This window comes from Mauremys mutica, chromosome 1, assembly GCF_020497125.1.
Source record: "Mauremys mutica isolate MM-2020 ecotype Southern chromosome 1, ASM2049712v1, whole genome shotgun sequence".
Lineage (NCBI taxonomy): Eukaryota > Metazoa > Chordata > Testudines > Geoemydidae > Mauremys > Mauremys mutica.
In genome coordinates this window covers 223,229,687-223,256,606 of record NC_059072.1, presented here as the reverse complement: position 1 = coordinate 223,256,606, position 26,920 = coordinate 223,229,687, and the positions used below count along the sequence as shown (strand labels likewise).

The following is a 26,920-nucleotide window of genomic DNA, read 5'->3' as shown; positions in this document are numbered from 1 at the left end:
ACCTCTTCTGTTTTGATTAACAATGAAACTGATATGAGGGGAGGGTAGAATTAACCTTAAGTAAGAAAATTACAAGTCTGAAGTGTCTATAGTAGCTGGGGGGAAAGGCTGATAATTTGTCCAAAAATATCCTAAATATTCCCTTTTAGGGATAGATCATCGGTGTCCCTGGAGTAGCCTGGGATGTCACAATCCCCTTTTGGGTCTCCCTATTGCCCTAGTCAGGAGTAAACGATGCTAGAGCTATACACAGTGCAATATACACTCCCCAAAGTGCTGGCTTGCTTTCCCATCATTGCCTTCCCCTCACCTGTCACTGCTGATCCCATTCTCTTAACGAAGCGGGACCCCATACCCCAGTACTTGTTTATATTACCATGTATGTTTTGGCTTCAAAAATAACACCAAGTGTATCAACTGTATTCAATAGTCAGTGGTTGATTTCCAATTTGGATTGGTGTACGGATGCCTGTGATAACTAGGATTGGCATTTTGTACTGTAGCCTAGATAAAGTGGCTTGCATAGCACATAAACTGCAGAGATTCTCCTGCATTAAGTTTAAATATTATTTTTCTTACCTCCTCCACTTCAGGTGTAAATTCTTTTCTTTTGGGAGGATGCCCTGCTCCAGGTCGAAATGCTCCCATTGGGATGTTGATATTAGCCTGTCAGAAGGAAACCATGATGGATTCACCACACCAAAAAAAGTCTAAATGCAATGAAATTACAGACAAAGATGCAATTGCAAAAAAAAAAAAAGGATCACCGTAGTGAATTTCTCTGTGTGTTTTATATTTGTAGCCACTGCAGTGTTTTTACAGAGTTGGTGCTGGAGTGATGGCTCTCAAACCCTTTCATACTATGGGCCGTTTATAAAGATAAAGATCCTCTTGCTGGCCCTCTCCACCCAGCTTCCAGCTCCTGATCCCGCTGCTTGCCTGTGGCAACTATAGTGATTAGTTACATAAAAATTTAATATTAAGATGGTACTAAAGAGACAAAATGGAAATAATCACAGTATGGCAGCTTGGACGTTCCCCACACCCACCATCCTGTTCAAGCTGTGCTACTTATTTCCTCCCCCGTGCTTACAGTATTAATATATTTATCAGTAGTTAGCTCCCTGTATTGCCTGCAGCCCCACCTCTTTAAGTTCTCTGGGTTACTTTGCAGTTTGGTTTTGTTCACCTGTACATTTGCTACCCTTCCAATTTTGGTGTTACCCACAAATTTGATTGAGGCTGGATATACACCAATGGAATGCTATTACAAGGAGATGGAGTAGATTCATACAGTGCTTAAAGGTGACTGGTTTTTTTGTTTTTTTTAATTAACTTGGTCAAAAAGCTGCTGGATTTTCATGGACAGGATATCAAGGCTCAGTCGAGCTCTGGAGTGCACCCAGTATGGGGACTCGGAGGTGGCATCTTTGCTGTTTGCAGATGGTGTTGTCCTTCTTACTTCTTCAGAACTGCGATTTCTGATGTGCACTCGAATGTTTCTCTGCAGAGTGTGAAGCGGCTGGGATGAGAATCAGCACCTCCAAATCAGCGGTCATGGTCCTCTCTGGAAGAAAGTAGACTGCTCTCTCCAGGTGAGGGGGGAGCACATGCCCTTAGTGGATGAGTTCAAATATCAAGGGGTCTTGTTCATGAGTGATGGCAAGCAGGAGCAGGAGATTGGCCGGCAGATTGGTGCTGTACCCATCCATGTTGGTGAAGTGGGAGCTGAGTTCTCAGACTAAGCTCTCGGTTTACAGGTTGCTCTACATCCCCATCCTCACCTATGGTCATGATCTTTGGGTGATGACCAAAAGGACGAGATCGCAGATACAAGCGGTGGAAATGAGGTTTCTCCGCAGGGTGGCTGGGCTTACTCTCTGAGAGAAGGTGAGGAGCTTGGCTATTTGGAAGCACCTTGGAGTAGAGCCACTGCTTCTCCAGATAAAGAGGAGCCAATTGAGGTGGTTTTGGCACCTGATAAGTGTTGTGTATTTGGTTGTCATGGGTTTTGTTACTATGGCAACTGAGTTAGACTATTAAGGGATAGCTCAGCCGGTTTCAACCGGCTGAGTGAGCTCTCTGTTTCTGTAAATAAAATGGAGGTTTTGGTTAGCTGTCTGCTCTCTGGCCTCAAGTGATTGCTTCCTACACCGGCTGCCCCTAGGACATAACAATAAGGATGCCCCCTGGGAGCCTTTTGTTGGAACTCTACTGAGCATGCCCCACTGGCCGGAGGCCCCAAGGCTGGACCCAGGACACACTGGAGGGATTATATCTCCCAGCTGGCCTGGGAATGCTGGGGAATCCCCCAGGAGGAGCTGGAACCTGTTGTGGAGGAAAAGGAGGTCTGATCCTCCCTACTCTCCATGCTGCCACTGTGACCCTCACTAGGAAAAGCAGCATAAAGGAAGAAGAAGAAGAAAAGCTGCTGGACATCCTAAGACTCCTGGATTGGGCCACAGCTAGTAGGAAGGATATCTGCTTGATAGCTGATGGATTTGTCAACTTATGTCAGAAGCAAATCTACAGACTTCATAAAAGTTTTAGAGTGATGAAAGCACAATAGTATTTGTAGTAAAATGCATACTGTAGTGTGGATCCAGTTTAATTAGCACAGGAAGTAATCCGGTACCCCAACCAACTTTCTGGGTTCAAATAGGTTGGAGTGTCAGGGAAGTTCACTAGTAGGCTCACTTCTACTGTAAATAAAATCAATGGCAAAAAACCCCTACACTGGCTGCAATGAGAGCAAGTTCTATGTCTATCTGAGGTACTGATCGAGTATGACTACACTGTAACTAAAATCCTGTGGCTGGTCCATGCCAGCTGACTCAGGCTCACAGGGCTCAGGATAAGGGGCTGTTTACTTGCTCTGTAGACATTCGGGCTCAGACTGGAGCCTGGGCTCTATGACTCTGCAAGGTGGGAGGGTTCCAGAGCTCAGGCTGCAACCCCAGCCCAAATGCTACACTGCAGTTAAACATCAGCTTAGCCTGAGCTCCACGAGCCCGAGTCAGCTGGCACAAATCAGTTATGGGTGTCTAATTACATTGTAGACATACCCATATAGCCCCCAGGACCATCTCAGCATCTTACAGTCTTTAATGTATTTAACTTCACAGTACCCTGTGAGGAAGGCAAGTGCTCTTTGCCTCAGTTCTCCATCCATAAAATGGGCATCTGAGGCAAAGAGCGTCTAAGTGACTTGCCCGAGGCCACACAGGAAGTCTGTGGCAGAACAGGTCTCGAATTCCATGCTTGCTTTCCAAGACTATTCCTCTTATGTGCTTTGGAAAGTATGTGCTATAATTACCTTAAGCAGTTAGGCCACCGGTTGGTCAGTTATACTTAATAGTGTTTGAATTGTCATTCATGGGTCAAATTCACCGTGCAGGTAAAGGGAATGGCAAATTTTACCTCTTTGCCTTAGACCTGGGAGGGATTCATCCACCTGGGAGAGTGGGCAGAGTTTCTGTCGCTCTGTCCTCTTGCAGGTTTTTCCAGTCAGGGATCTTAATATTTCATCAGCCGTTCCAAAGGATTTTCACTAGTGGAGGAAGCCAAATCAGCACAAACCCCTGGCCACCTTAACCATGACCTTTCTATGGCCAGTGCTTCTCCCTATTGGAGTCAATGGAGGTACTCTAGAGTTATGCCAGTGCAACTGAGTTCAGGGTCTGATCTGTTATCTATACGAGAGTTCAGACAGAAAGTTGCAGGCTAGTTTAAATGTGTCTTTAAAACAAAGATTTTTGAAAAGAGAATGAATGATAGATCAATATGTTTGCAGCCCTGAAGAAGAGCTCTGTGTTGCTCGAACGCTTGTCTCTCTCACCAACAGAAGTTGGTTCAGTAAAAGACATTACCTCACCCACCTTATCTCTCTAATAGCTAATATTACTCTCTGACTATAAATGGACAGATAACATGTATGATGTATCAGCTTGATGGCCTATTATACAGTGACCTGGACTACTAGAACTGGACTTCTTTTTACAGTCACTTGATTCTCTGGTTGGGAGTGTTGCAGACACAGAATATACAGACCAGAGCGTTTGAGTGCCTTCTACTGCCCTGCAACAACCCAGAAGGCCAGGTTAGGAGTGTTATTGGTGAGACCTGAATGGAGTCATGGTCACCCCTATTCATCCAGAAGGACAGATGAACAAACTGTAGGGCCACTTGACGGTAATTGTGTTAAAATAAACTGAGAAAATATGAAAGTTTTCAGACTCTGAACAGAACAGAGAACCTGCATTAAAACCTTAAACCAGAAAAGCACTTAACTGAGAGGAAAAACCAAAGTAGTAAATGTTGACAGAATGTATTATCAGCTAATACTATAGACAGCATTTCACACACAGATTATTGACAGCTTCTTCAATTACATTCTTTCATGTCAGTGTATGGATATGGATCCTTAAATTTCCATATCTGTAGCACAATATACATTGTCATTTCCCTAGAGGTAGGACCTACTGTATCGGTATGTAGTAGCAAAAGCTCATAATCCATGAATCATTACAAGGTATAGTGTATAAAATTCACTGACACCTTGTATTATGGATCTGAGATAGCTGCAAGAATAATAGGCATCAGTTGCAGTGTAGATTTTCTTACTGCAGCAGCTTCCAACAGCATTCCCTAGAAATGTTGTAAAAAACTGTTTGTGTAGTGGTTGCTTTTCTAACATTTGTAATTCAAGACTATTTCATAATTTTGACTTTCTTAAAGTATTAAATTTAGTGCTTTGGGGGCACAAGCTTTTTTTTTTAAATATTAACAGTTATTTAGACGTTTAGAGTTTCAATTTTGAAGTTGGGGGAAAAAATCTTAAAAGTGACCAAAAGTGTCCACCCTTACTCTTTCAGTAAAGAAACAAGCAAACCAATTTAATTCAAAATGAGTTTAAAAGAAAACTTGTTTACATATGGCATATTAAGATTAGTAGTTGATTAAAACTTAGATCCAAGTTATAAATCCCCTAAACTGTGAGTTAATAATGCAAATTATTTTGAAATCTAATATATAAAGGGTGAAATTCTGACCCCCTGACTGAAGTCAATGGCAAAAGTCCATTGATTTCAAAGCCAAGACTTCTCTCAAACCGTATAAAAAAATCAGCTCTGTTCAGTTAAATCACACTTAATAATACTCAGAATTAACACACATAGGCCTTGCAGGTTCAAAATGCTGCACAACCATTAGCTAATTAATCTTCATAATATCTCAATGAGTTAGGAAATTATTATCATGGGAAAACTGAGAGCAGATCAGCCATGATAAATTCCGTTTGGGGTTCTTATGCTATTTCAAGCTTTTATGAAACCTTGAACTGTTTTTCCTATCAACATGCTGGGAAAATCTACAGCAAAAATATATATAACAAATTTGTAATAACATTGTACAAGTTAGTATTTGAGGAGGCACCCTGGCCTTTTGGCTAAGATCAACTAATTTAACTAACTTAGTGTACTTTTTTGTATGTTATATGCTTAACCACTAACCCTTGTCTGTATTTTCTACCATAGGCAATTGTCAGCTCATGCAATTTTTCTTTATTTCTTTCTTCATTTGCAGTATAACATCATTTTTTGATGAACATGAACTGACGTGGCTGGGTATTTATAATGTGTATTCAACAATTTATGTGTTCTATAATTTGAAATATTTTCTATTAGAAGTTTTTATTAGTTTAAAATCTAATATGAGCGGAGTCTGGGAATGATATCCGGCACTTGCTGGAAGAGCCAGCCTTTGGGGCCTAGAAAGCATATGGTAACCAGCCTCTGTGAATTGACAGTGAATTGACAGAAGATTCTAGGATCATCTTTGGTTTCATTAAAAACAAACAAACAACCAAACAAAAAGTATAGCTCTTATTGTTTTAGGACCAGTTCCTGCTCATGCTGAAATCAACAGCAGTTTTGCAATTGACTTCAGTGGGAGAAGAATTAAGGGGTTCGTTTCACCATACTTTGTTCAGCTACTTCCCAGAGGTGTTGTGACTGTTCTGTAGTTAATGTTTGTAAAAGACTCTAAAAAATACAATTAACCAGAATGAGCATACACCCCTACCTGGCACAGTCTTCTGGTTGATTACTATATTTTGGTTTTTCCATAAAATGTCTTGCTGAATAACAGTGTAGTTAAATTGAATACTGGAACTATATATTTTGTTGTTCAAAAAAATGAGGAGATGAAAACATGCAAACATTAAAAGCTGTGCCATCTATCTATCCCATACTTCTACCACAATGGTATTAATTCTAAAGAAACCACTAGGGTTTTCAGACATGGGATTTGCTTATAATAGTGATTGGCTGTATATATGGAAATTCCGTAAATTATCCTGTTGTGTTTAGCAGACCCATCAACAAACAGTATTTATCCTGGGAAGGGCTATTGTTTTTAAATCAAATCTGTGAATTTTTTTTTTCTGTTCAGATCACCAGCAATTCCTCAAGTCAACATTTTTATGTGCTTTCATGTCTACCAAGACTAAACTTTTATTCTTTTTAAAATAATCACTAGCTAACACTTGTGTTGTTCATTACAAACAAAATGCAGATTGTGAAGCAACTGATGTAGAAATTCATTATTTTCTGATATTAGAAATGTAAGTACTGTCTCTTACCTGAATGGATCTGACATTTGAAACTGGCTGTTTTGACATTCTTAAGAGAGCGCCTTATCCCTGCAAGCAAAATGAGAAACCGTTACAGGCTCTGACATTCAGATAGCAGAGCTTGATAAACTAGAACTTAACCCATACTGCTTCTTGAAAGGCATCCATTTCATCAGCCCTTCTACTCTTTCAGTCTCAGTTTCAGAGTTGCTTAGATACTCCCTCCAATACCTGAGGGAGTGAGAACACCTGAGCTTTCCTGGTTAATCTTTCATAGCCAGAAATTGTGATACTGCTTTCACTTAAAAAAATAATAGTGATGGGAATCAGAAATTCTTAAGACATTAAGGACTTCCTAGAATGAGCAAGTAACAGGAGGAAGAAGTTTGGGGCAAACAATGTACTGTTACTGTTGCCTTATAATAGAAATAGAGGTTACAAAAGCCCAGAGCCTGAATTTGGCCTTTGCAAATAAAAATGTAATCCTGGAGAATACACTTTTAACAAATACAAATGTATCCATCACCTGACTCCCAAAGTTTAAAAAAATCTCTCAATTCTATTTGTGTATAGACTCGGGGCGGGAATTGACACGGTTAAATTATAAAGTCCTTGGAAATCTTCAGGTCACAGAAAACCTTCCCTTCAAAGATTTATGTTAAGTAGGTTTAGTACGTTTTTGAGCAATAGCTTAAGAAGGAATTAAAAACAGAGACCATTTCAGATAAACATGGAAATACTGATACTGACTTAATATACGAATTCATACCAGGCCACTTACTCAGTTGTACTGACTCTGAAGTCATGGAGCTCAATAAAGACTGAGTAGAAAGCAAGAATCAAATTCTACCATCAATTTCACTCAAGCAACCTCATCAGTTGAATTTTGCCCTTGCTTTTTACTGTCTTTTCTGAGGGCTATGTTTTCAGTTTGGGTAGGCCTGTGTAAGGATTTCGGGACCAAAAAACCCATCATACAAATTATAAATTGTACAGTTCCAGGTGCTTTTTTCACTGTGATAACCTAAAACCAGACACAGTTTAAATAACTTCAATGTGCATTGTGTTGTCTGTTAGACTGACTTTGGTGGTGAAATCCTGTCACTGAAGTCAATGGCAAAACTCCCAGGATTTTACTCCTTGCATTCATTTTTTTTTAAGTTGCTATTGTGCATGGAAAGTAATCATTTTCTCAGATGACTGATGGAAAGTGGACCTATGCTGTATTCAGTGATTGCATTTCAAGAATTATAAAAACCCACAAACTGTTAGAAAGATATGATCTATTATGTCTTATAATAGGGGAAAACGTAATTCATTTATGCTATGATCTTTTTCCCCTTTCTAATCACAATTAAAAATGAAAACAAAGGCAAAGGAAATTAACACACATACACATTTAAAAATACTATGGGAGTGCTTTAAAACCACAGCAGCAATGAAATTACAGTTAAGGCTTCTAGCATATGGCAACACACTCCCCCACCTCACATGAAACAGCTGATATACTTCCACCAGCCTTTGGCCATACTTAAACATGGGTGGGTGAGGAATTAGATTAAATCTTTACTTAGAATGTCTTTCTTTAAACCAAGCCATCTTAGTTTTTGTAATATGTTGTGAGTCCCTAAGAAGCCTAAGAAGTGTTGAAACTGATTGCAATCAGACACTGGTTCCTAAAGAGAGATGTATGATACAATTGTGTAGGATTGCTTTTGGAGGAGGTGATTTTTTTCCTTCCAGTTCATGCTGCCCTCATTACTGCCAGAGAAATCAGGACAACAGCACACTGATGAGTAAAAATAGACAACCTTCTCTGGCTGCATTCCCTCCCCTCCTACCCTCCCCCCCAATTCACCTCTAGCACAACTACTGGCCATCAAATGTATAGAAATAAAGCTTAAGTTACTGCAATATCTTTATCTCTCACCGCTCAAAGATGGACATGGATTAATAAATATATATTTTTATAAATGCTTTTATTTTGCCATGTATATCTGAGAGATATTCAACAAAATGCTGTTACTCACATTCTGTTATTTCTGGCATTTTGAGCAGATTTGCAAACTCGAACAAATCACAGCTCACATTCAGTATCAGCTAAGAATTTCAAACCCCCTTTGCCAAGCAAATTGTCTGACACACACAAAGCCTTGTTCTCAAGCCTCTTTGGCTTCCCCACACCTTACCTTTTACCTTTTATGGCCTGAATGCAAAGGCAAACTTTGAAAGCAATTACACTCTTATTTCAGTTTGGAGTTGTTTAATGCCTGACTTCCAATGCCTGCTTTTACTTTGTAGTGAAATCACTCATGAACAGGAATATTTGATAGGAATGAATCAGTCAGTATTCTGGAATGAGTTTAAAAAACAAAGTTATCTTCTCTCCTTCAGCTAAAAATAATTTCTGATAGGGGTGCAGAAAGATGTGCAGCTGTCTGGACTGACTGATTTCTTAGTCAATTTGCTTTAAATACGGCTGATATACACAAGGCACTATCATAATTTCCATCTTTCTTAATCCTACTGTACATAAGCAGCAGGGGAAAACAAAAAAAAACCCCAAAAACAAAAAACCCAAACACTGAATGCGGTCCTCTTACCTCCTGCTGTACTCATGAAATCAAACACCATGGGTGTTTTGGCCAGAAAGCTGCAGTGTGTTTTCTTATAAAATACTTTGACAGGAACTGCACACCACTGTGAAACCTAACTGGTACTGAGGAGAAGGAGAAACCCGCACTTGGCTTCTTCCACTTTGCCAGGCAGAAACTTACTACATTCTGCAGGCAAATACAATAATAACATAAAGTTTTCAATAACACAATTGTATCTGCCTCCACTACTGTATGCTCCTATGATTACAGTGAAGAAAACTTAACTCTCTCCCATACCCACTCCCCCCTAACAATTTTTTTTACCAAATGTAACACATTTTTAGAAAAAATTAAGCATATTTCTGGTACAGTATCCATGCTGCTGCATAGTTTTGCTTGTGATGTCACTAAGTATTAAAGCAGCTTTCTGTTTTAAATCTTTTAAGATCCCCATAGATTATAAAGCAGTAGCAATAACAATCTGCACTAAACACATTAATATGCAGCACAAGATGTTAAAATAAACAGAGAACTATAACTACTTCAGACACTTCACAGAATCTTTCAAGTTTGCAAATGACACCTTCAGCTTAGTTTACTTATTTATTTATATAAGAAAAGTTCCAAACCGTCAAGTGAGTAAATACACTTCTTTTCGATGCTGAAAGAGACACCTTCTTCAGTCAGCTGAGATCTTGACTGTGATCCTTTAAATGTGTCTGAAATAGCTAGAGTGCTTTGTGCCTGTATGGTACTGAGAGCTGCTCAGGGCTGGAGTGGAACTCAATTTAGAAGCTAAGTGTAAAAGCGAATTCCTGTCATAGCTTGCAGTTGTTCTTCCTAAATATAGTTTGATACACTCTGTAACTTCATTCCCTCTGAGACACTGGAACTCTTAAAAACAGGGTTCAAGTGTCAAGCAATAGCTGTTAATGAAACACACTTTTGGGTCATTTTTTGCTGTCACTCACTGTAGTTTTCGGGTGTTCACAGGAGCAAAGCACATAATGGTAGAAGGCAGTGCAGATCCTTAAACTTTCCCTGTTCTGTTTCAGGCACCACTTGCCCCATGTTCTCTCTTTACCACTGCACCAAGCCAAGGATTGATCACAAACACATACATTTTCAGACATGTTTTTAAAAGAAGCTCACTAATTTTGTTTGTCTCAATTTTTGGGGACCCAATTTGACACACGTTGAGCCTGAAATTATTGGAAGCTGCAGGTCCAGGGGAACTCTGAAAGTCAGGCACCAGCTGAGCCCCCCAAAAGCTGAGGCACACAAAATGAATGAATTCTTCTGAAAATGTTGGCTCTAAGAAATATTTGTTAAATGTTAGGGATCTGGGTTAAGAAATGCTTAGGAAGTACAAATGGGAGCAGTCATTGCAACTAATGCAACAATAAGTCCACCTCATTGTACTATATCATGGCAGAGTACAGACACGAGCAGTCATCCCTAATACCGCTCCTGGTCATGCACCATAGACATCTCTTGATCCTCTTTAGTGAGCGCTCAGAACCAGATCTGTCTGTACCCTCGCAGTTGTGCTTTGCACCACACTGCAGATTTTCCCATCAGTCCAGGTCACACATGAATCACAAGAAATGGATCACATTTGTGTGACATCATCCCCATGTTCCCCATGTTCACACTCACATGAATGCAGCCTCCAGTTCATTGTGATGTCATGGGAACTGACATTCTTCCTCTCCCATTATTCCTGCTGCAGCTTGTCTGACCAAGGACACCAATAATATAAGACAGCAGAAACCAAAGAGAGCTGCTGCTGCAGCAGTGTCATCATCTGCAGTATGGTGTCAAGTCATGCTGTTGCACTCCCTTATGAGTAATGGATGCATTTGCTGACATGATACACTGCAATGAGGTGGCTTCCCTACCTACATATCTCAGGAAACTCTCCAACCAACCTCATCATTTTTTGCGCAAGTTTTGTTCAACTCTGTGTTCTGAACCTACCACTCCTTGGGACAGGGTGTATTGACCATAAGCTGAAGTTTATGCTCATATGCAAATAATCTACAAATATATACATTAACTCATTACATAATTTGCAGAAGATGTCACACAAGAAGCTGCACAAGACTTAGCAGCTATGGGTCCAATTAGTTGCAGCCATAAGCCTACGTGGCAGCAGTAGCGCTAATGAGTGGTACTGCACAATCCAATATGAAAAACAAAGTCAAAGCATTTTTTACCTTAATTATACTGAAATATTAACTGTTTTATTGCAATTTCAGCTGGCTTTTCCTTTTCATTTCATTTGGCGGCCTATGGGGGATGAATTATCAGCTGGTCTCTACTGTGCGCAATACACACAAAATGCTCAGTGCATACATCTGTTTGTACATGCAGTTGACTCACTGGAATGTAGAAAAGGATAATTTTGAGTGTAAATATTGTGGAGATGAACAATTTTCAAACTTAATTTTGACTATAAAGACATTTATAAACAGTTCATGGTTTGATTTGTAATTTCAGAGGTAACTCAACCAAATGAAAAGAAAAAGCCATCTGAAATGTGAATAAAACAGTTAATATTCCAGTATAGCTATGTTTGAAGTTGTTGCCATTTGGCTTTAGTTCATTTGTACCCCAGTTCTATTGTTAAAATATCTAAAATATTTTTGAGGCCAGGGGATTTTGACACTTAAAACATGTCAAACTTCACAGTTTGATTTTTTGAATTTTTGAATTTTTGCTAGCAGTGGAATTTTTGCAATATATTATGCACTCGCCGCTCAGGCTTGCAAGGGGATTGGTCCTGCCTTAAAGTGTAGCTTTATTCTGTGAAGTTACTCTTTAAAAACTGCATTGTGGGCAGTCCACATTTATTGTCTTAATGATTTCCATATCAAATGCATTTAGTTTACAGGTAAAAAGGTGATTTCCTAACTGCCAGTCCTGTACATTTAATTTCTTTCACTTGATACTACAACATGCATGCTACATATTTACCCTCCTAGAATATGAACGTCAAACAGGGTTCTTTCCCTAATTATGTCATCACCAGAAATAAAGGCTCTGCTGTCCACATAAGACCTTTACTTTCACCTCTGAAATTCCATTGTCTCCAGATTGTGTTTGGAGTGACATCGATTCAGACCTATTTCCTTCAGTAGATTTGCACATTAGTAACCAATAAGTATTTATTAAACAAACCTATTGATGCACAAGAAGGAAGAGAATCAAGTTAAGTCTCTAGCTTTGTTAACTACATTGAGATAAAAGGAGTAAAAATCATTAAAAGTACAATTTGTCACTAAAGTCAGAAAATGTCACAGCAGACTTGTTGAGTAAGAAAGTGCCAGTTTTACAATCACTTTGCAGAGAACAGCCCCAGATGTATTCTACCCATAACTTGTACATTCATCTGCCATATACATTCAGTTGCTGATTTAACAAGTTGCTAGTATTCCCAAAGAACATGGAACATAAGAGCTACCATACTGGGTCAGAGCATAATCCATCTTGCCCAGTATCAGGTCTCTGACGGTGGCCTATACCAGAGCTTCAAGGGAATGTACAGAACAGGGCAATTATGAAATGATCCACCCCTGTTTTCTACTTCCAGCTTCTGGAAGTCAGAGGTTTAGAATCGCCCCGAGCATGGGGTTCTGTCCGTGATCATTCTGGCTAATAACCATTGATGGACCTACCCTCCATGATCTTATCCAGTTCTTTCTTGAACCCAGTTATACTTTTGGCTATCATACCATGGCAATGAGTTCCACAGGTTGACTGTGTACTGTGTGAAAAAGTTCTTTTTGTTGTTTGTATTAAACCTGCTGCCTATTAATTTCATCGAGTGAGTCTTGTTTTTGGTATTGTGTGAAAGGATAAATAACATTATTCACTTCTTCCACACAAAAAGCATGATTTTATAGACCTCTATCCTATCCCCCTCTTAGTCATCTCTTTTCTAAGATGAACAGCCGTAATCTTTTTAGTTTCTTCTCACATGGAAGTCATGCCATATACTTGATCATCTTTCTTGAGCTTCTCTGAACCTTTTCCAGTCTACTATATCCTTTTTTAAAGATGGGGCAACCAGACCTGCACAATATTCAAGGTATGGGTGCACTATGGATTTATATAGTGGCATTATGATTTGTTCTGTCTTATTTTCTATCCCTTTCCTAATAGTTCCTAATATGCCGTTAGCATTTTTGACTACTGCTGTGCACTGAATGGAAGTTTCCAGAGAACTATCCATGGTGATTGTCTCAAAGGACCAGGTACAGCCCTTTGGGGATGCAAAATCTTACTCCCCTTAATTTTAGCTATAGAAATTCTAGCTGGGTATCAGGGAAAGTTATATCTATAAATAAGACTATCCCAAACTAATACATATTCATGCAATATAGTACATTTCTATCATTGTTGTTGCTTGAAGAGGTTTGGGAAGGAAAGTGGAGATTTGGGTCCCAGTATGAGAGAAATTATTCGCTTTATCCAACACATTAATGATTGAAATAGCTACCTATATCAGAAAAAAAATAAGTTATGAATGAGTATTAAATGTACAAAATCTACCAATGGGAAGAATTATGACAGGATTCAAATGGAAGATCTTAGAGAATGAGAAATGCTGATTGCTTTCTTTCTCATGGAAATTTTATTTTTGTTCATTTCTTTTTTCCCCTTAATATAATAAATGTGTGATGTACAGGAGTACTTGTAAGAGACTGAATTTTATTTCCTGGGCCCAAGTACCTGACATAGGTCAGTGTTACAAAAGTTTAATACACCTGTCAGGGGCCAATTGCCATCCCAGGTCTAGAGGCTACTCTTACATGTAATCTAAACTGAAAATAATCTAGGCTCTTTAATGATTGAAAACATAACAATTTTGAGGGTTAATGACAGACTTCAGTTGTGCCTATCAAAGAAATGTCATTTGAAGAAGGTAAATGACTTAACAAAGTGTCATGTAAATTATATATGATGTATCTTTCAGTTTTCCCTAACCCACACAAATGTTTAACATGAAGAAAAGAAAAGAATCATTTTCTCCTGAGTTCTTGGATAATTATGCCAACACATTTAATAACAGTGCAGGGTTATTTAAACAATGAAATACATAAAATAATATGCAAACAGTGTTTACCACTCACACTTAATGTACTAATGGAATGGAAATCATAAAATTTTATTAACTTAACCGATATTTGTTGCAAATACATTTTTGAGTTGACAAATGTTGTTCTCTTTCTTTCTCTCTCTCTTTCTTTCTCTATGTTTTTTTTTCAAATTGAAGATTGGTGATTATTGTTACAATTTGTTCCACAAAGAAATAATTAGCCTTGTATTAAGGAGAGTGGTCTCATTAGACGCTGCCAGGTGACCTTGTTCTAAATCCCAAAGTTCTAACATCTTTAATAGCTGTGTTTGCATTATCAAGATTTTATATTAGGCTTTTACAAACCACATTGTGAATGTAACCCATACAAATCCTAGAACATAATAGCCTTGACCACATCTAATATACAGAAGTCATATTGTCAGTTGCCTCATACTCTTTGTGCACAGCATTAAAATCTCACTTACCAAAAACCTTTTGATAAATTGAAATGTGGGGTTGTAGAACAAACAATTATGTTGTTTCAGTTCTGCTCTTAGGAAAATGTAGCCACCATATATAGCATAACTGACAACATAAGAAGAAGTATACTGAAAGATTAAAATACATACACTCCTTGAAAACAATGTACTGATACTATAAATATCTTGTCTAAAGCACTCCAGTGATTCAATATCATTTTGAAAAGAAATTAAAACCATTACACTGCAGCATCTGATTTAGTTCTTGGCAAATAACTTTGGGAAAAAATAAGAATCAGCTGAATCTGACCCCAGATTTTGAACACAAACAAATCTGATCTTTTTTGAAAGTTAAAATACCATCCACTGTATTACCAATGTCATGACAAACTCTTTTGCTGAATGCTGTCTCTGGCAGTTCTGCTGAGCTATGGTAGTCTCTGTCTTCAGTTGTCAGGGTAGGAGGGTTCATTGGGTTTTGTGGAATGGAAATGCATTTGGGGGTCCCTTGATCCCCAGCAGCACATGCAATAGATTTGAATAGAGTTGTTGTCCAAAGTCTAGCAGACAGAGTTCAGACTAATTACCGATGCTCCCTCCCCCAAGTGGCATATCAACTAAGAAAAAGAGCCGGTGGGACATGGTAAGTGTGTCTGGGTAGAGGAGCATACTAGAGCTCAGAAGTCTGTTTGGAGAGAGGGAGCTGAAGTGAAGCGAGACAAATGTAGTGGATTGGAAGGAGTGAAAGATCAAGGAGACCTCAAAAAGTGTGAATAAGTTTAGTTAACAAGTATCCAACCTCTACAGGATTTATCTATAATGACTTCTGAACCTTATGTGGCCCATCAGTCACTGAGTTCAGACTGTATTCGCTGCAGATGAAATAAAAGATCCAGATAATTTCAGCTTCAAGAACTTTCAGTTTCCTAGTTTATCAATAACAGGAAACTGATTCTTTTGTTGCAGTTCCCATAAGAAATATCCAAAAATACATTTTTAACACCCCCCCTTCTGCAACTTCTGAAAAAAATCATACAAATAACAAGAATTAATGCTTTCCAGTATCAGGACTTGCATAATTCTATCAGTGTTCAATGATCTCTATCAAACCTTACTTTTATTGAATGTGCTAAAGGAACATTTTTTTAAATCATCTGTGGTCTCCTGCAATTTAGTATTATAAATATACAAAAGTAAATCAGTATATGGAGTCAGAGTGGAGACAGGACAATAGTAAAGTCCCACAGTATCTAACTCCTAAATGGTATTTCACAAAATAAACACAAATCTCAAGAGTTAAATAATTATTAATAAAAACTCTTAGAAAAATATGCAGATTTTTTTAAAAACTAGACATAGTGTACATCATGTGGGAGGATGGGTTGTGTACTGAAAGGCTGGCCATATCTCCTGTCCAAAGATAACACAGAACCTGGATAAGAAGCTGCAAGTATTATGCTGCTTCATTCAGCTACATCTGGCTGTGCTACACAGGGGATTACCTTTTGAAGTACAGCTCGATTCTCAAAAGCGAGCTCTCTTCAAGGAGCTGAAAGTGCAGTTTGAAAAGTGTCTGTCATATGAAAACAACATTTGAAAACTGCAGATTTATACCATCTTTATTTGTTGAATCTGTCAACCGATGGTCAGATGCTAGAGCAGATAGCCATTTGGCAGAGTCCCTATACACTGGCTGGACTTAATGCGTAGGCATTCAAGATATTACCACAGCAAGATTCGAACTAAGGCCTTGCCTTCACTAGAGGAAAAGGTGTGTTCTTTATCTGAGTTAGCTAATGCATGGTATTTAACACGAGGTAAAATCCTAATGAAGACAAGGTAGTTTGTAGGTTTCACATGAATTAGCAGGTGAAGGTAAACCCTAGGCTCTCCATTGTCTAACTTGCAGACTCATGAAAACTGCAGACTGTCTTGTCTTCAAGAGAATTTTATCTCATGTTTGCTAACTCGAGTTAAGAACAAACCTTTTTTCCTAGAGATGTACCCTAAAAGCTTCAAGGTTCAAAGCCAGTGGGTCTGTGTGACTATTTGGAAATCTGTTTGTACAATTTATGAATTCCATGTGAGATTATGAAGTCTCTATGAATCTTGACCAACCAGCAAAGTCCATTTTGAGTGTGGTGGTTAGTTGCCTTCTCTGTGGTCTCTTAACCTCCATGTTGGGCTGAAATGGCAAGGTGTAGTGGAGCCGAGCTAACAACAGGGAATGGTTAAATTGAGATAGTCCTCTACTAAAATACAAACATTGCAGACAATGGATTGGCTCCCTGCCAGAACTGGTTTGTCAGGGGAGAGGTCACCTAGCAACCAGGTCACCTGTTGGTAATGACCAGGAGGTCACATGACAGTCTGGAAGGTTATAAAAGGTCAGGACCTGACTTCTTTGCTCCTTGGCTACTTTTTACCAGCTCAGGCTGAGAGGTGCTGCATGTGGTAGCCTGATGAGGCAGTGTGAAGCCTGCCTTCCTGAACACAGATTGACTCCCCAGGATGTCCGAGGGAAGGGTGAGCTAGAGGGAGGGGAAATGCATGTGTTTATTATTTTTGTAAATCTGTGTATTTCTCATGTGATTAAGAAGAGAGCAATAATGTGTTTGAATTCTTCGTGTGTTATCTGGTACACCTATCATGCGGCCCTTTGAAAAGGTAACCCAGGAGGCTCAGACTTTTGGGTAGAATTCTGGGAGTTGTTGCCGGCTCAAAGAGCCCGAGGTGGAGCAACAGCAGATTCGTTGCCCGATGTGCGTCACACTAATTATCACACCAGGGTGGAGAAGCAAAACCACGTTTATTTGAGCCCAAATAAGGTGCCAGGGAGACATAGCAATCTCAAATCCTGCACACCCGCTCGCAGGCGGGGTCCCAGCATTTATATCCCCCTTGTTTGTGTAAGCCTTTTGTTCGGTTTTCCCCCTCACCTCTCCCTTCCCAACAGCAGCTACATTAGGCATTACATTTCAGCGTGTAAGAAAAGTTCTCATTCGCATGTTTTATCTGTTGGCCTTGTCAGCTTAGGCATATGAAGCCTTCTCCCCCCTTCCTCCCGCCTTCTCACTACTTTTGCTAGTTTAAGCGGAACTGCAGCTGTCTGCTAAAAAGCTGACTCTCACATATTCTGCTTTTAGGCTGTTAGCATGCAGGTTGGTTAAAGTTCACAGCATGTAAGAACTTTGGTTTACTTCAGGCCCAAAGTCACAACTTTGGTTTACTTAGGCCTAGTGACACCAACAATTCCCCCCTTTGAGAATACTCAACAAACTTTTGGCGAGTTTTCTCAAACTTTAAAGACAAAAAGCAATGAAGCTTTGCAGATATATGTACAACTGCTCTTTTGAGCTTAGTCACCCCCAACCCAGGAATGAATGCATGGACAAAAGAGTGGAATGTTCATTTAACAACTAAAGGATTGGGGCACTGACTATAAATCAGGTAGGTATACCAAGTGGTTTAATTTCCCAGATGTCTTGGTGAATAATGTAGTCCCACATGCATCCTCCCCATGGACCCAGCAGGATTCGGTATGTGGGAGCCCACATCCACCCTAACCGGTCCATATGCTTGGAAGGAGCACTGTGAATGTCCACACTTCCATCCAGAAATTGTCCAAGTATGTCTCCATGACCACAGATCAGATGGTACTCCTGATGTGTCTGTAAGGGCAGTGGGCCAAGTCTGGTGCTTAAGATCACTCGGAATGGCCATCAGCTGGTCATTCAGGAAATCCTAAATTTCTAAACATACTAGATCCCACTGCAATGCCTTCCCAGCCTCAGTGATATGCAATACCATCTCTGTCAGTAACTTCTGGGTCATAGAACTAAGGGTGGAAATTACATGTAACTCACCAACTCCAGCCTGTACTTAAGATAGCTGAGTTTCAAGAATAAGGCTAGTAGCCTTTTTAGTTGGCCCAATTTCTTATCATGTTCTTGGCTTTTAAGATATTGGCCCTAGCCCACAGGGATCTGCTCAATTCTCTTTCTTTTCCAGAGGAAATAACCCAGGCTCTCTGTTGTGCTAATCTAATGGCAGCCCCTTGTGAGCAATCTGGGTATGTGGAAGTGATTTGAAAACCTGATAAGGGCAATGTCATTTAAAATCCAATTAGGGAGGGCAATACATACTGAAGGATTTATCCAAAACACAGGGATAAATGTGTTATGACTGTAGAATAAACCCCAAAATCCAATTAATACCACATTCCCAAGCATGGGTCCCAGTGTACAATTCTTTGTTTCTTCACCAGGGTCAGTTCTCAATGTCCTTTTTGGTCAGGAATTCCTGGACTTTGGCAATGTCAGTGGAGTGAGTGTTTCTTCTTCTTTCCCAAAACAATTGTGGTTTAGCATCCTACAGGGGAGAGGTTGCCAGCACATATCACCCTGTAATGGCTTTGCTTTTTCTAGAAAAGTCTAAAGGCACAGTTGGTCTGTCAGTGGACAAGGGAGAGGTTGCCAGTACGTCACCTTGTCCTTTTTCCCTGCTGTCCAGAAGCACAGTAGAACTAGAAGAAAGAATAGGCTAATCATCAATAGGAAAATTCTTCTGATGTGGAGGGGTCTTTTTGCAGTGAGAATCCTGGGTCCAAGCAGTCAGTCTTTGGCACTTCACAGCGGTGTTGGTAGCCAACAGGACTTGGAAAGGGCCTTTCCAGCGTGGAGCCAAGGCAGTCTTTCGTTGATGGATCTTTATGTAGACCCAGTTTCCTGGTTCCAAGGAGTGGCAGGGCTGCTAGGATCTTTGGGTTGTTTCTTCTTTACCTGTGAGAAAAGAAACCTAACACATTGCATTAGTGTCTTTGCAAATTTTACAAATTTTATAGCTGCATGGGCAAATTTAAGTCCCCCCTTTTTCTGTTTTTTAGCCAAGTAATGGCTCTTATACTTATCAGTGCCAAAGGAAGGGCATCTGGCCACTTTAAGTTTGTCTCAGCACAAATCTTGGCCAGTTCATTTTTAGCATGTTAGCTATTCTTTTTCTCAGTTAACTCGTTCTCTTCTTTTTCCTTCTTGGCCTTTTAACCTACAAAGGAAACTTTTACTCTTTACTTATACACCTTTTGTTAACAATGAATACATATACATTGCTGTTATACAGTACATTAGTCTTATTATTTAATGTATGCCACATATACCCTTTCACTAAAATAACCTTATTACAGAACTTTGGAACAACAAACCAGGACAAGCACACCCACTTTGAGAAGTTTACTAAATATAACCTCTAGTCCAATAGTTTCCCACAATCCCCAGCCCTTGCTTTTAAAGACTGTTGGTATGCAAATTTTAACAACAATTTCCACTTAAAAGATTTGGCCAATGTAGTTTCTTTCTCTTACTTAAGAAAATGTATTAGACTTTAGTATATCACATTTTCCTGATATATCCAAACACTTTGTATTCTAAGTGGAACAAAACAAGTATCTGCATTTCAATTTAACACTGCCACTTGATTTTAAATCAGACCATCCCATAAAAATATTAAACACAACAATTCTGGCCACGAGACAAACACCACAAGACAGAACATAGAACACAAAACATAATTGTTACTCTGTCAGTAAATGCATGATATGTTGAATGCTGTTCAGCTGGCATTAGTTTTCTTTGATCATCTGAAAGACAAAAACAGAGGTCTACCCCTTCTGGGCAGTCAATCATTACTTAAAATATACAAATACTCTTGTTGATTTTAGGCAAAACAGGAGAATTACCCCATATTTTCTTTGCCTGAATTTATTTACAAACATTTCAAAGACACCAAAAACTTTTCTCTTTAGCATTTTTACAAAGTTCAACTGCTGTTCCCTCTAGCAACTACAGAGTTAACTTTTCACTTTCCCTTAAAAATCACTTGCTTTTCCCTTAAATCACTTGCTTGCCTTTCAACAGCCACTTACCAATTCAAATCACCATTCCAAATATCCTTCTGAGTATTTGAAATTTCCATGCTTATATTCACTTACTCCTTCTTTCCACTACACCCTCAAAAGTTTCCAACCTGTTTTCCAATCTCTCTGTCTGTTGCCTGCCCACCTGGGCCCAATCCTGCTTTTCTCGCTGAATCGTCCCTATCCTGGACACAAACTTGTTCCACTACCGGTTTAGCTAGGAGGGTGGGCTTCACAACTAGCCCCCACCCTTCTGGTCTTTTCCCTAAAACATTTTACTTACAAGACTACCCGAGTCCTCCCTAGTAAGGCTTGCCACCTGGGCAAAAATACATGGCCATTGCGTAAAGGCCATTTACTTAACACACAATCCAAACCCCTTTGGGGGTCTACCCAGAGACCCACCCATTTGTCTGCTGACACTTAAACAGAAAAGAAAATTACACAGAGAGCAGAGAAAATTACAGTCTAAGCCAGATTTTTCCTACTTCTATTACATTGTCCGTTACAGGGGGGCGGGACAGTAGGATCTCAATACAACCTCAGAGCTTCATCGCACACATGGATTCCACCCTGAGGAATTACGAACGAGAAGTTCAGTTCCGCCCACACACCTAACGCCCAAATGAACAGAGCAGAAAAACAACAGTAACCGGTTAAACAGAACAGAGCCAAAACTAGATAGTGCACCAAAACCAAATAGTGTTTCCTTATTCTATTAGGGCTCACCTTTAATCATACAATTCTTAACATATAACACCAACAATACCAAACAAAGCAAACATAAAATGACAAGGGTAAAACAGATAGATGGTGTAAATTCTGCAGGGCTCCCCCATTCTTAATTGCTCACCAAACTGTGACAAATTTCTGTTACCAATTTATTCCTCATGTCAGGTGGTCAAACTGACACTGCAGGACTGGGGGGGGTGGATAGAGAAAACACACCCTATAACCAAATTTTAAAGCTTCATTAAAAATAATAAAACAACAATGGAGAGTGTTGGGAACACTTCCACATCACTCAGGAAAAAATATGAATGCTCCAAGCCTTAAGCCACTTTAATACTCACATGTCTCACTGGAAAGTTAAGCTTTGCAAATGTAATCTCAGTTCTGTAACTTGTACTGCCTTTGGTTTGCCTCTGTCTCTATTTTCCACAACCAGCTGGGGCTGAAAGCAGTTTTTCTTCTGCACTTAGCATAGTCTGTGCTGATTCTTGACCTTGAACACAAAGCAACTTTTCCCTTCATCTCTGGGACAAGCTGAATTTCAAATTAACCCGCCTTCTCACTACTTTTGCTAGTTTAAGCGGAACTGCAGCTGTCTGCTAAAAAGCTGACTCTCACATATTCTGCTTTTAGGCTGTTAGCATGCAGGTTGGTTAAAGTTCACAGCATGTAAGAACTTTGGTTTACTTCAGGCCCAAAGTCACAACTTTGGTTTACTTAGGCCTAGTGACACCAACAGAGTGGATGTGCTTAAGCTACAGGGAGAGTCTGACGAGTCAGCATTGATAACAAGAACTGGGCAGAGACACAGCATATAGTATAAGCTTTCAGGACAGGTTGCTAGATAGTCGGGGTTCTCAATCTTTTTCTTTCTGAGGGCCCCCCAACATGCTATAAAAACTCCAGGCCCATCTATCCCACAACAACGGTTTTCTTCATATAAAAGTCAGGGCTGGCATTAAGGGGTAGCAAGCCAGGCAATTGCCCGGGGCCCCATGCTACAGGGGCCCCCATGAAGCTAAGTTGCTCAGGCTTCTGCTTCAGCCCCAGGTGGCAGGGCTCAGGGCCCCAGGCTTCAGCCCCATGCGTTGAGGCTTTGGCTTTCTGCCCTGGGCCCCAGCAAATCTAACACTGGTCCTGCTTGGCGGACCCCCTGAAACCTGCTCGCAACCCCCTGGTTGAGAACCACTGAGAGAGAGGATCTGTACTCCAAGATGATAATGAGTCACCATTTACAGTTACGTTTTGAGGCCTGTCTGTTAGCTTGTGTTTGATCCCTTTAAGGTATGCCATGCAAACATAGACTTAAGAACCAATTTTACTGGGTTGTTAGAAAAGGGCAACAAAAAAGTGCCTGGTATTTGTTTGTGGTGTCCATACCAACTTTTGTAAACAGATACCTGAAACTTAACAGAGAACTTTGACTCTATCTTTACATAAGACCAGAATGGTCTTACACTATGAATAACAGACACCTGAAATTCTACTCATAAAACTGTGTCACATCTTCTCCTTAATTTTACATAGCAACTTAAGCACTCTACATTTAATTGAAAAATTCAGTTTAAAACATCATAACAATATCATAAGCCTGGCTAACTCCTATGATCTGAACATCTTTCAGATAGAGTAAGTGAAATGGTGGATAGTCACCCTTTAATCATATAAAATCAATCTCTCTATATACATCTTTGTAGTGTGCCAGTCACCGTAGTGACCATCTTGTGCTTTGATTTCCTGCCTCTATCTGTTCTTGTTTCCTTTGCTCACTTGCCCCCTCCCCCACACTCCTCCTCACTCAGCTCATCTAGCTATCCCTTTTGTATCCTCCCCCATCCATGCCCTATGCCCATTTCCCTAAGCCTGAACTCCTTTTCCTGACCCGAGCCCTGATCCTGCAAATACTTATATATTAACTTTAAGTCCCATGGGACAACTCACATGTTTAAAATGTTTGTTGGACCAGGTCCATAGTCTGCTGTGCCCTCCCCTTATTAAGTCATTTCTCAAAACTTACTTATTTGAAAAATGTTTGGGAACTATAGTCTTACAAATATTCACTCAAAACAACCCCAAAACTCCCTTTGCAGACCTCAAGGCTCACGCACTTACACATCCAAGTGACCTCCTGATTGATTGTCTTCATCATAACCTGTAAAACCTTTCTGTGCCCACTCCAGCTCAGTTTTGTCATATCCTCCTATTGTTCTCATCTGAATTTATGTTTGATCCTGCAGATCAAACTTCAGACTTCAGCACACATGCAGAACTCACTATAGGATCAGGACCTTAGACAGTAAAGTACATCAAGGCAGGGCCTTATTATTTTTTAAAGCCTCATGTGTATTTATGGTAATATATGAATAGTAAGTCTAGGCATTTCAATAATAGATCAAAGCTGAAATGAATAATAATTAGAGATGAAGATAATTAATCTCAAGATAAATTTGTTTGTTATTTAGCAGCTAGTTCCTTATGACACTGAGACAGATTGAATTTGATTTTATCTTTATTCATTTATTATGTTCTATTTTGTATTTATATGCCCAATTATTTTTGATTAGTGCTATTATGCTTTTGCCATAAATCTTTTTAACTTGAATAAGGTTTTACATGGATTTAGGTATTCCTGTATAATGATGTATATGTGTGATTCTCCGGCATTCAAAGTCTTTCTGCTTTTTTATAAGCCCCTGCACTCACCCACCCATAATACAGCACAGGCTTGTAAAGCTGTGACAGAACTGGAGTATGGGAGAATTCTGGAATTCCACTCCAGGGCCTGGTCTACACTACGCGTTTATACCGAATTTAGCAGCGTTAAACCGATTTTACGCTGCACCTGTCCACACAACGAAGCCCTTTATATCGATATAAAGGGCTCTTAAAACCGATATCTGTACTCCTCCCCGATGAGGGGAGTAGTGCTCAAATCGGTATTGCCATGTCGGATTAGGGTTAGTGTGGCCGCAATTTGACAGTATTGGCCTCCGGGAGCTATCCGACAGTGCACCATTGTGACCGCTCTGGAAAGCCATCTGAACGCGGATGCACTGGCCAGGTAGACAGGAAAAGCCCTGCGAACTTTTGAATTTCATTTCCTGTTTGGCCAGCGTGGAGAGCTCACCAGCACAGATGACCATGCAGAGCTTATCAGCACAGGTGATAATGCAGTCTCCTGAGAATCGAAAAAGAGCTCCAGCATGGACTGCACGGGAGGTACTGGATCTGATCGCTGTATGGGGAGAGGATTCCGTGCTAACAGAACTCCGTTCCAAAAGACGAAATGAAAAAACATTTGAAAAAATTTCCAAGGCCATGATGCAGAGAGGCCACACCAGGCACTCAGTACAGTGCTGTGTGAAAGTTAAGGAGCTCAGACAAGCCTACCAGAAAACCAAAGAAGCAAACGGAAAGTCCGGGGCAGGGTCAAAAACATGCCTCTTCTATGCTTCTATGCTGAGCTGCATGCAATTCTAGGGGGGTCCGCCACCACTACCCTACCCCTGTCCGTGGATTCCGAGGTGGGGGTGGTAATCGCAGCCATGGCTGAGGATTCTGCGGACGGGGAAGATGAGGAGGAGGAAGAGGAGGACGAGCTTGTAGAGAGCACACAGCACCCCGTTCTCCCCAACAGCCAGGAGCTTTTTCTCACCCTGACGGAATTACCCTCCCAGCCCTCCCAAGCAACTATCCCAGACAATGAAGCCATGGAAGGGACCTCTGGTGAGTGTACCTTGTAAATATAAGACATGGTTTAAAAGCAAGCGTTTTTGAATGATTAATTTGGCCTGAGGACTTGGGATGCATTTGCGGCCAGTACAGTTACTGGACAAGTCTGTTAACATGTCTGGGGATGGAGCGGAAATCCTCCAGGGACATCTCCATGAAGCTCTCCTGGAGGTACTCCAAAAGCCTTTGCAGAAGGTTTCTGGGCAGCGCTGCTTTATTCCGTCCTCCATGGTAGGACATTTGACCATGCCATGCATGTAGCAAGTAATCTGGTATCATTGCATGACAAAGCCTAGCTGCGTATGGTCCCGGTGATTGCTGGCATTCAAGCAACATCCGTTCTTTATCTCGCTGTGTTATCCTCAGGAGAGTGATATCGTTCATGGTAACCTAGTTGAAATTCAGGAATTTAAGTAAGGAGACAGAGATGGCCATTCCTACTGGGCTGTGACTTAAAAGAAATCCTTCCCTGCAGGTAGCCAAGCGGGGGGAAGGGAGGGGCACAATTGGCGCTGAGCTTTTCCGCGTTTGGCTAGCAGGGATCTTTCCTGCTACCAGCCATGCGGTGGAGGCGGGGGGAAGGGAGGTGTTTAGCAGTGATCTTCCATGATGCCAGCCACGGGGTGGTTTCTGCCGCTGCACGTTAACAGGAAAGAAGCAGCACTCAACGGTAACACCAAAGCCGCAGGCACTCAATATTAAGATACAAAATGCGACCTTGTAGTGAAGACACATGTGCTATGTAAGGTGAATAGTGTTGTTCACCGTGAAAGAGTATGACCATTGTTCTCTAAAATGTATCTTTTTAAATACTTCTCTCCCTTTTTTCCCTCCCTCATGCAGCTGCAAATTTTTCAAGCCTCCCTACTCCATCCCGAAGGCTAGCTCAGATAAGGCGGCGGAAAAAAAAGACACGAGAAGAAATGTTTTCGGAAATCATGGAAGTGACCCACAATGAAAGAGCTCATCTGAATGAGTGGAAGGACGTGGTAGCAAAGTACAAGAAAGATGCCAGTGACCGTGAGGACAGGAGGGACCAACGTGAGGACAGAGGGACGAATGTGAGGACAGGAGGGACGCTCGAGATGAGAGGAGAGATGCTCGAGATGAGAGGTGGCGGCAGGAAGATCAGCGGTGGCGGGATGCAACTCTGGGGCTGCTGCGTGATCAAACTGACATGCTCCAGCGTATGGTGGAGCTTCAGGAACAGCAGCAGGATCACAGAGTGCCGCTGCAGCCCCTGTATAACCACCCTCCCCCCTCACCATGTTCCATAGCCTCCTCACCCGCCAGACGAGTAAGAACTCATGAGGGTAGGCTCCGTGCACCCGCCCACTCCATCCCAGTGGACAGCCCAACCAAAAGGCTCTCATTATGAAATTTTTTTAGTGCCTTTTCCTTCCCTACTATTCTCCTCCCAAACCCCACCCGGTCTACCTTGTCAGTTCTCTCCCTCTTTTTATAATTAAGTAATAAAGAATTCATGATTTTTAAATGAGAGTGACTTTATTTCCTTAGAAAGCAAGCTGTGATTGAAGGGGGGGGGGGGGGTGGGTGGGTTACAGGGAATGAGTCAATCAAGGGGGGGTGGTTTTCATCAAGGAGAAACAAACACAACAGTCAGACTGTACCCTGGCCAGTGATGAAACTGGTTTTCAAAGCTTCTCTGATGTGCACCACTTCCTGGTGTGCTCTTCTAATCGCCCTGGTGTCTGTCTGTGCGTAATCAGCGGCCAGGTGATTTGCCTCGGC

The 26,920-nt window shown here is 40.6% G+C and overlaps 1 protein-coding gene across 2 annotated transcripts in view; it reads right to left on the bottom strand.

Annotated features, from left to right (window-relative positions):
• SMPX (small muscle protein X-linked) overlaps window positions 1-26,920 on the bottom strand; it is a 92,565-nt gene that overhangs the window by 54,654 nt on the left and 10,991 nt on the right. Inside the window, exons 1-3 of one of the 2 annotated variants that reach the window (XM_045011877.1) lie at window positions 9,858-9,990; window positions 6,641-6,700; window positions 580-666 (exon numbers count right to left, since the gene is read on the bottom strand). In XM_045011877.1, the coding sequence (XP_044867812.1) occupies window positions 580-666; window positions 6,641-6,679 (126 nt within the window). In that variant the 5' untranslated portion in view covers window positions 6,680-6,700; window positions 9,858-9,990. Of the gene's footprint in view, window positions 1-579; window positions 667-6,640; window positions 6,701-9,857; window positions 9,991-26,920 lie in introns of those variants that run through there. The other variant, XM_045011943.1, reaches the window with a different exon arrangement.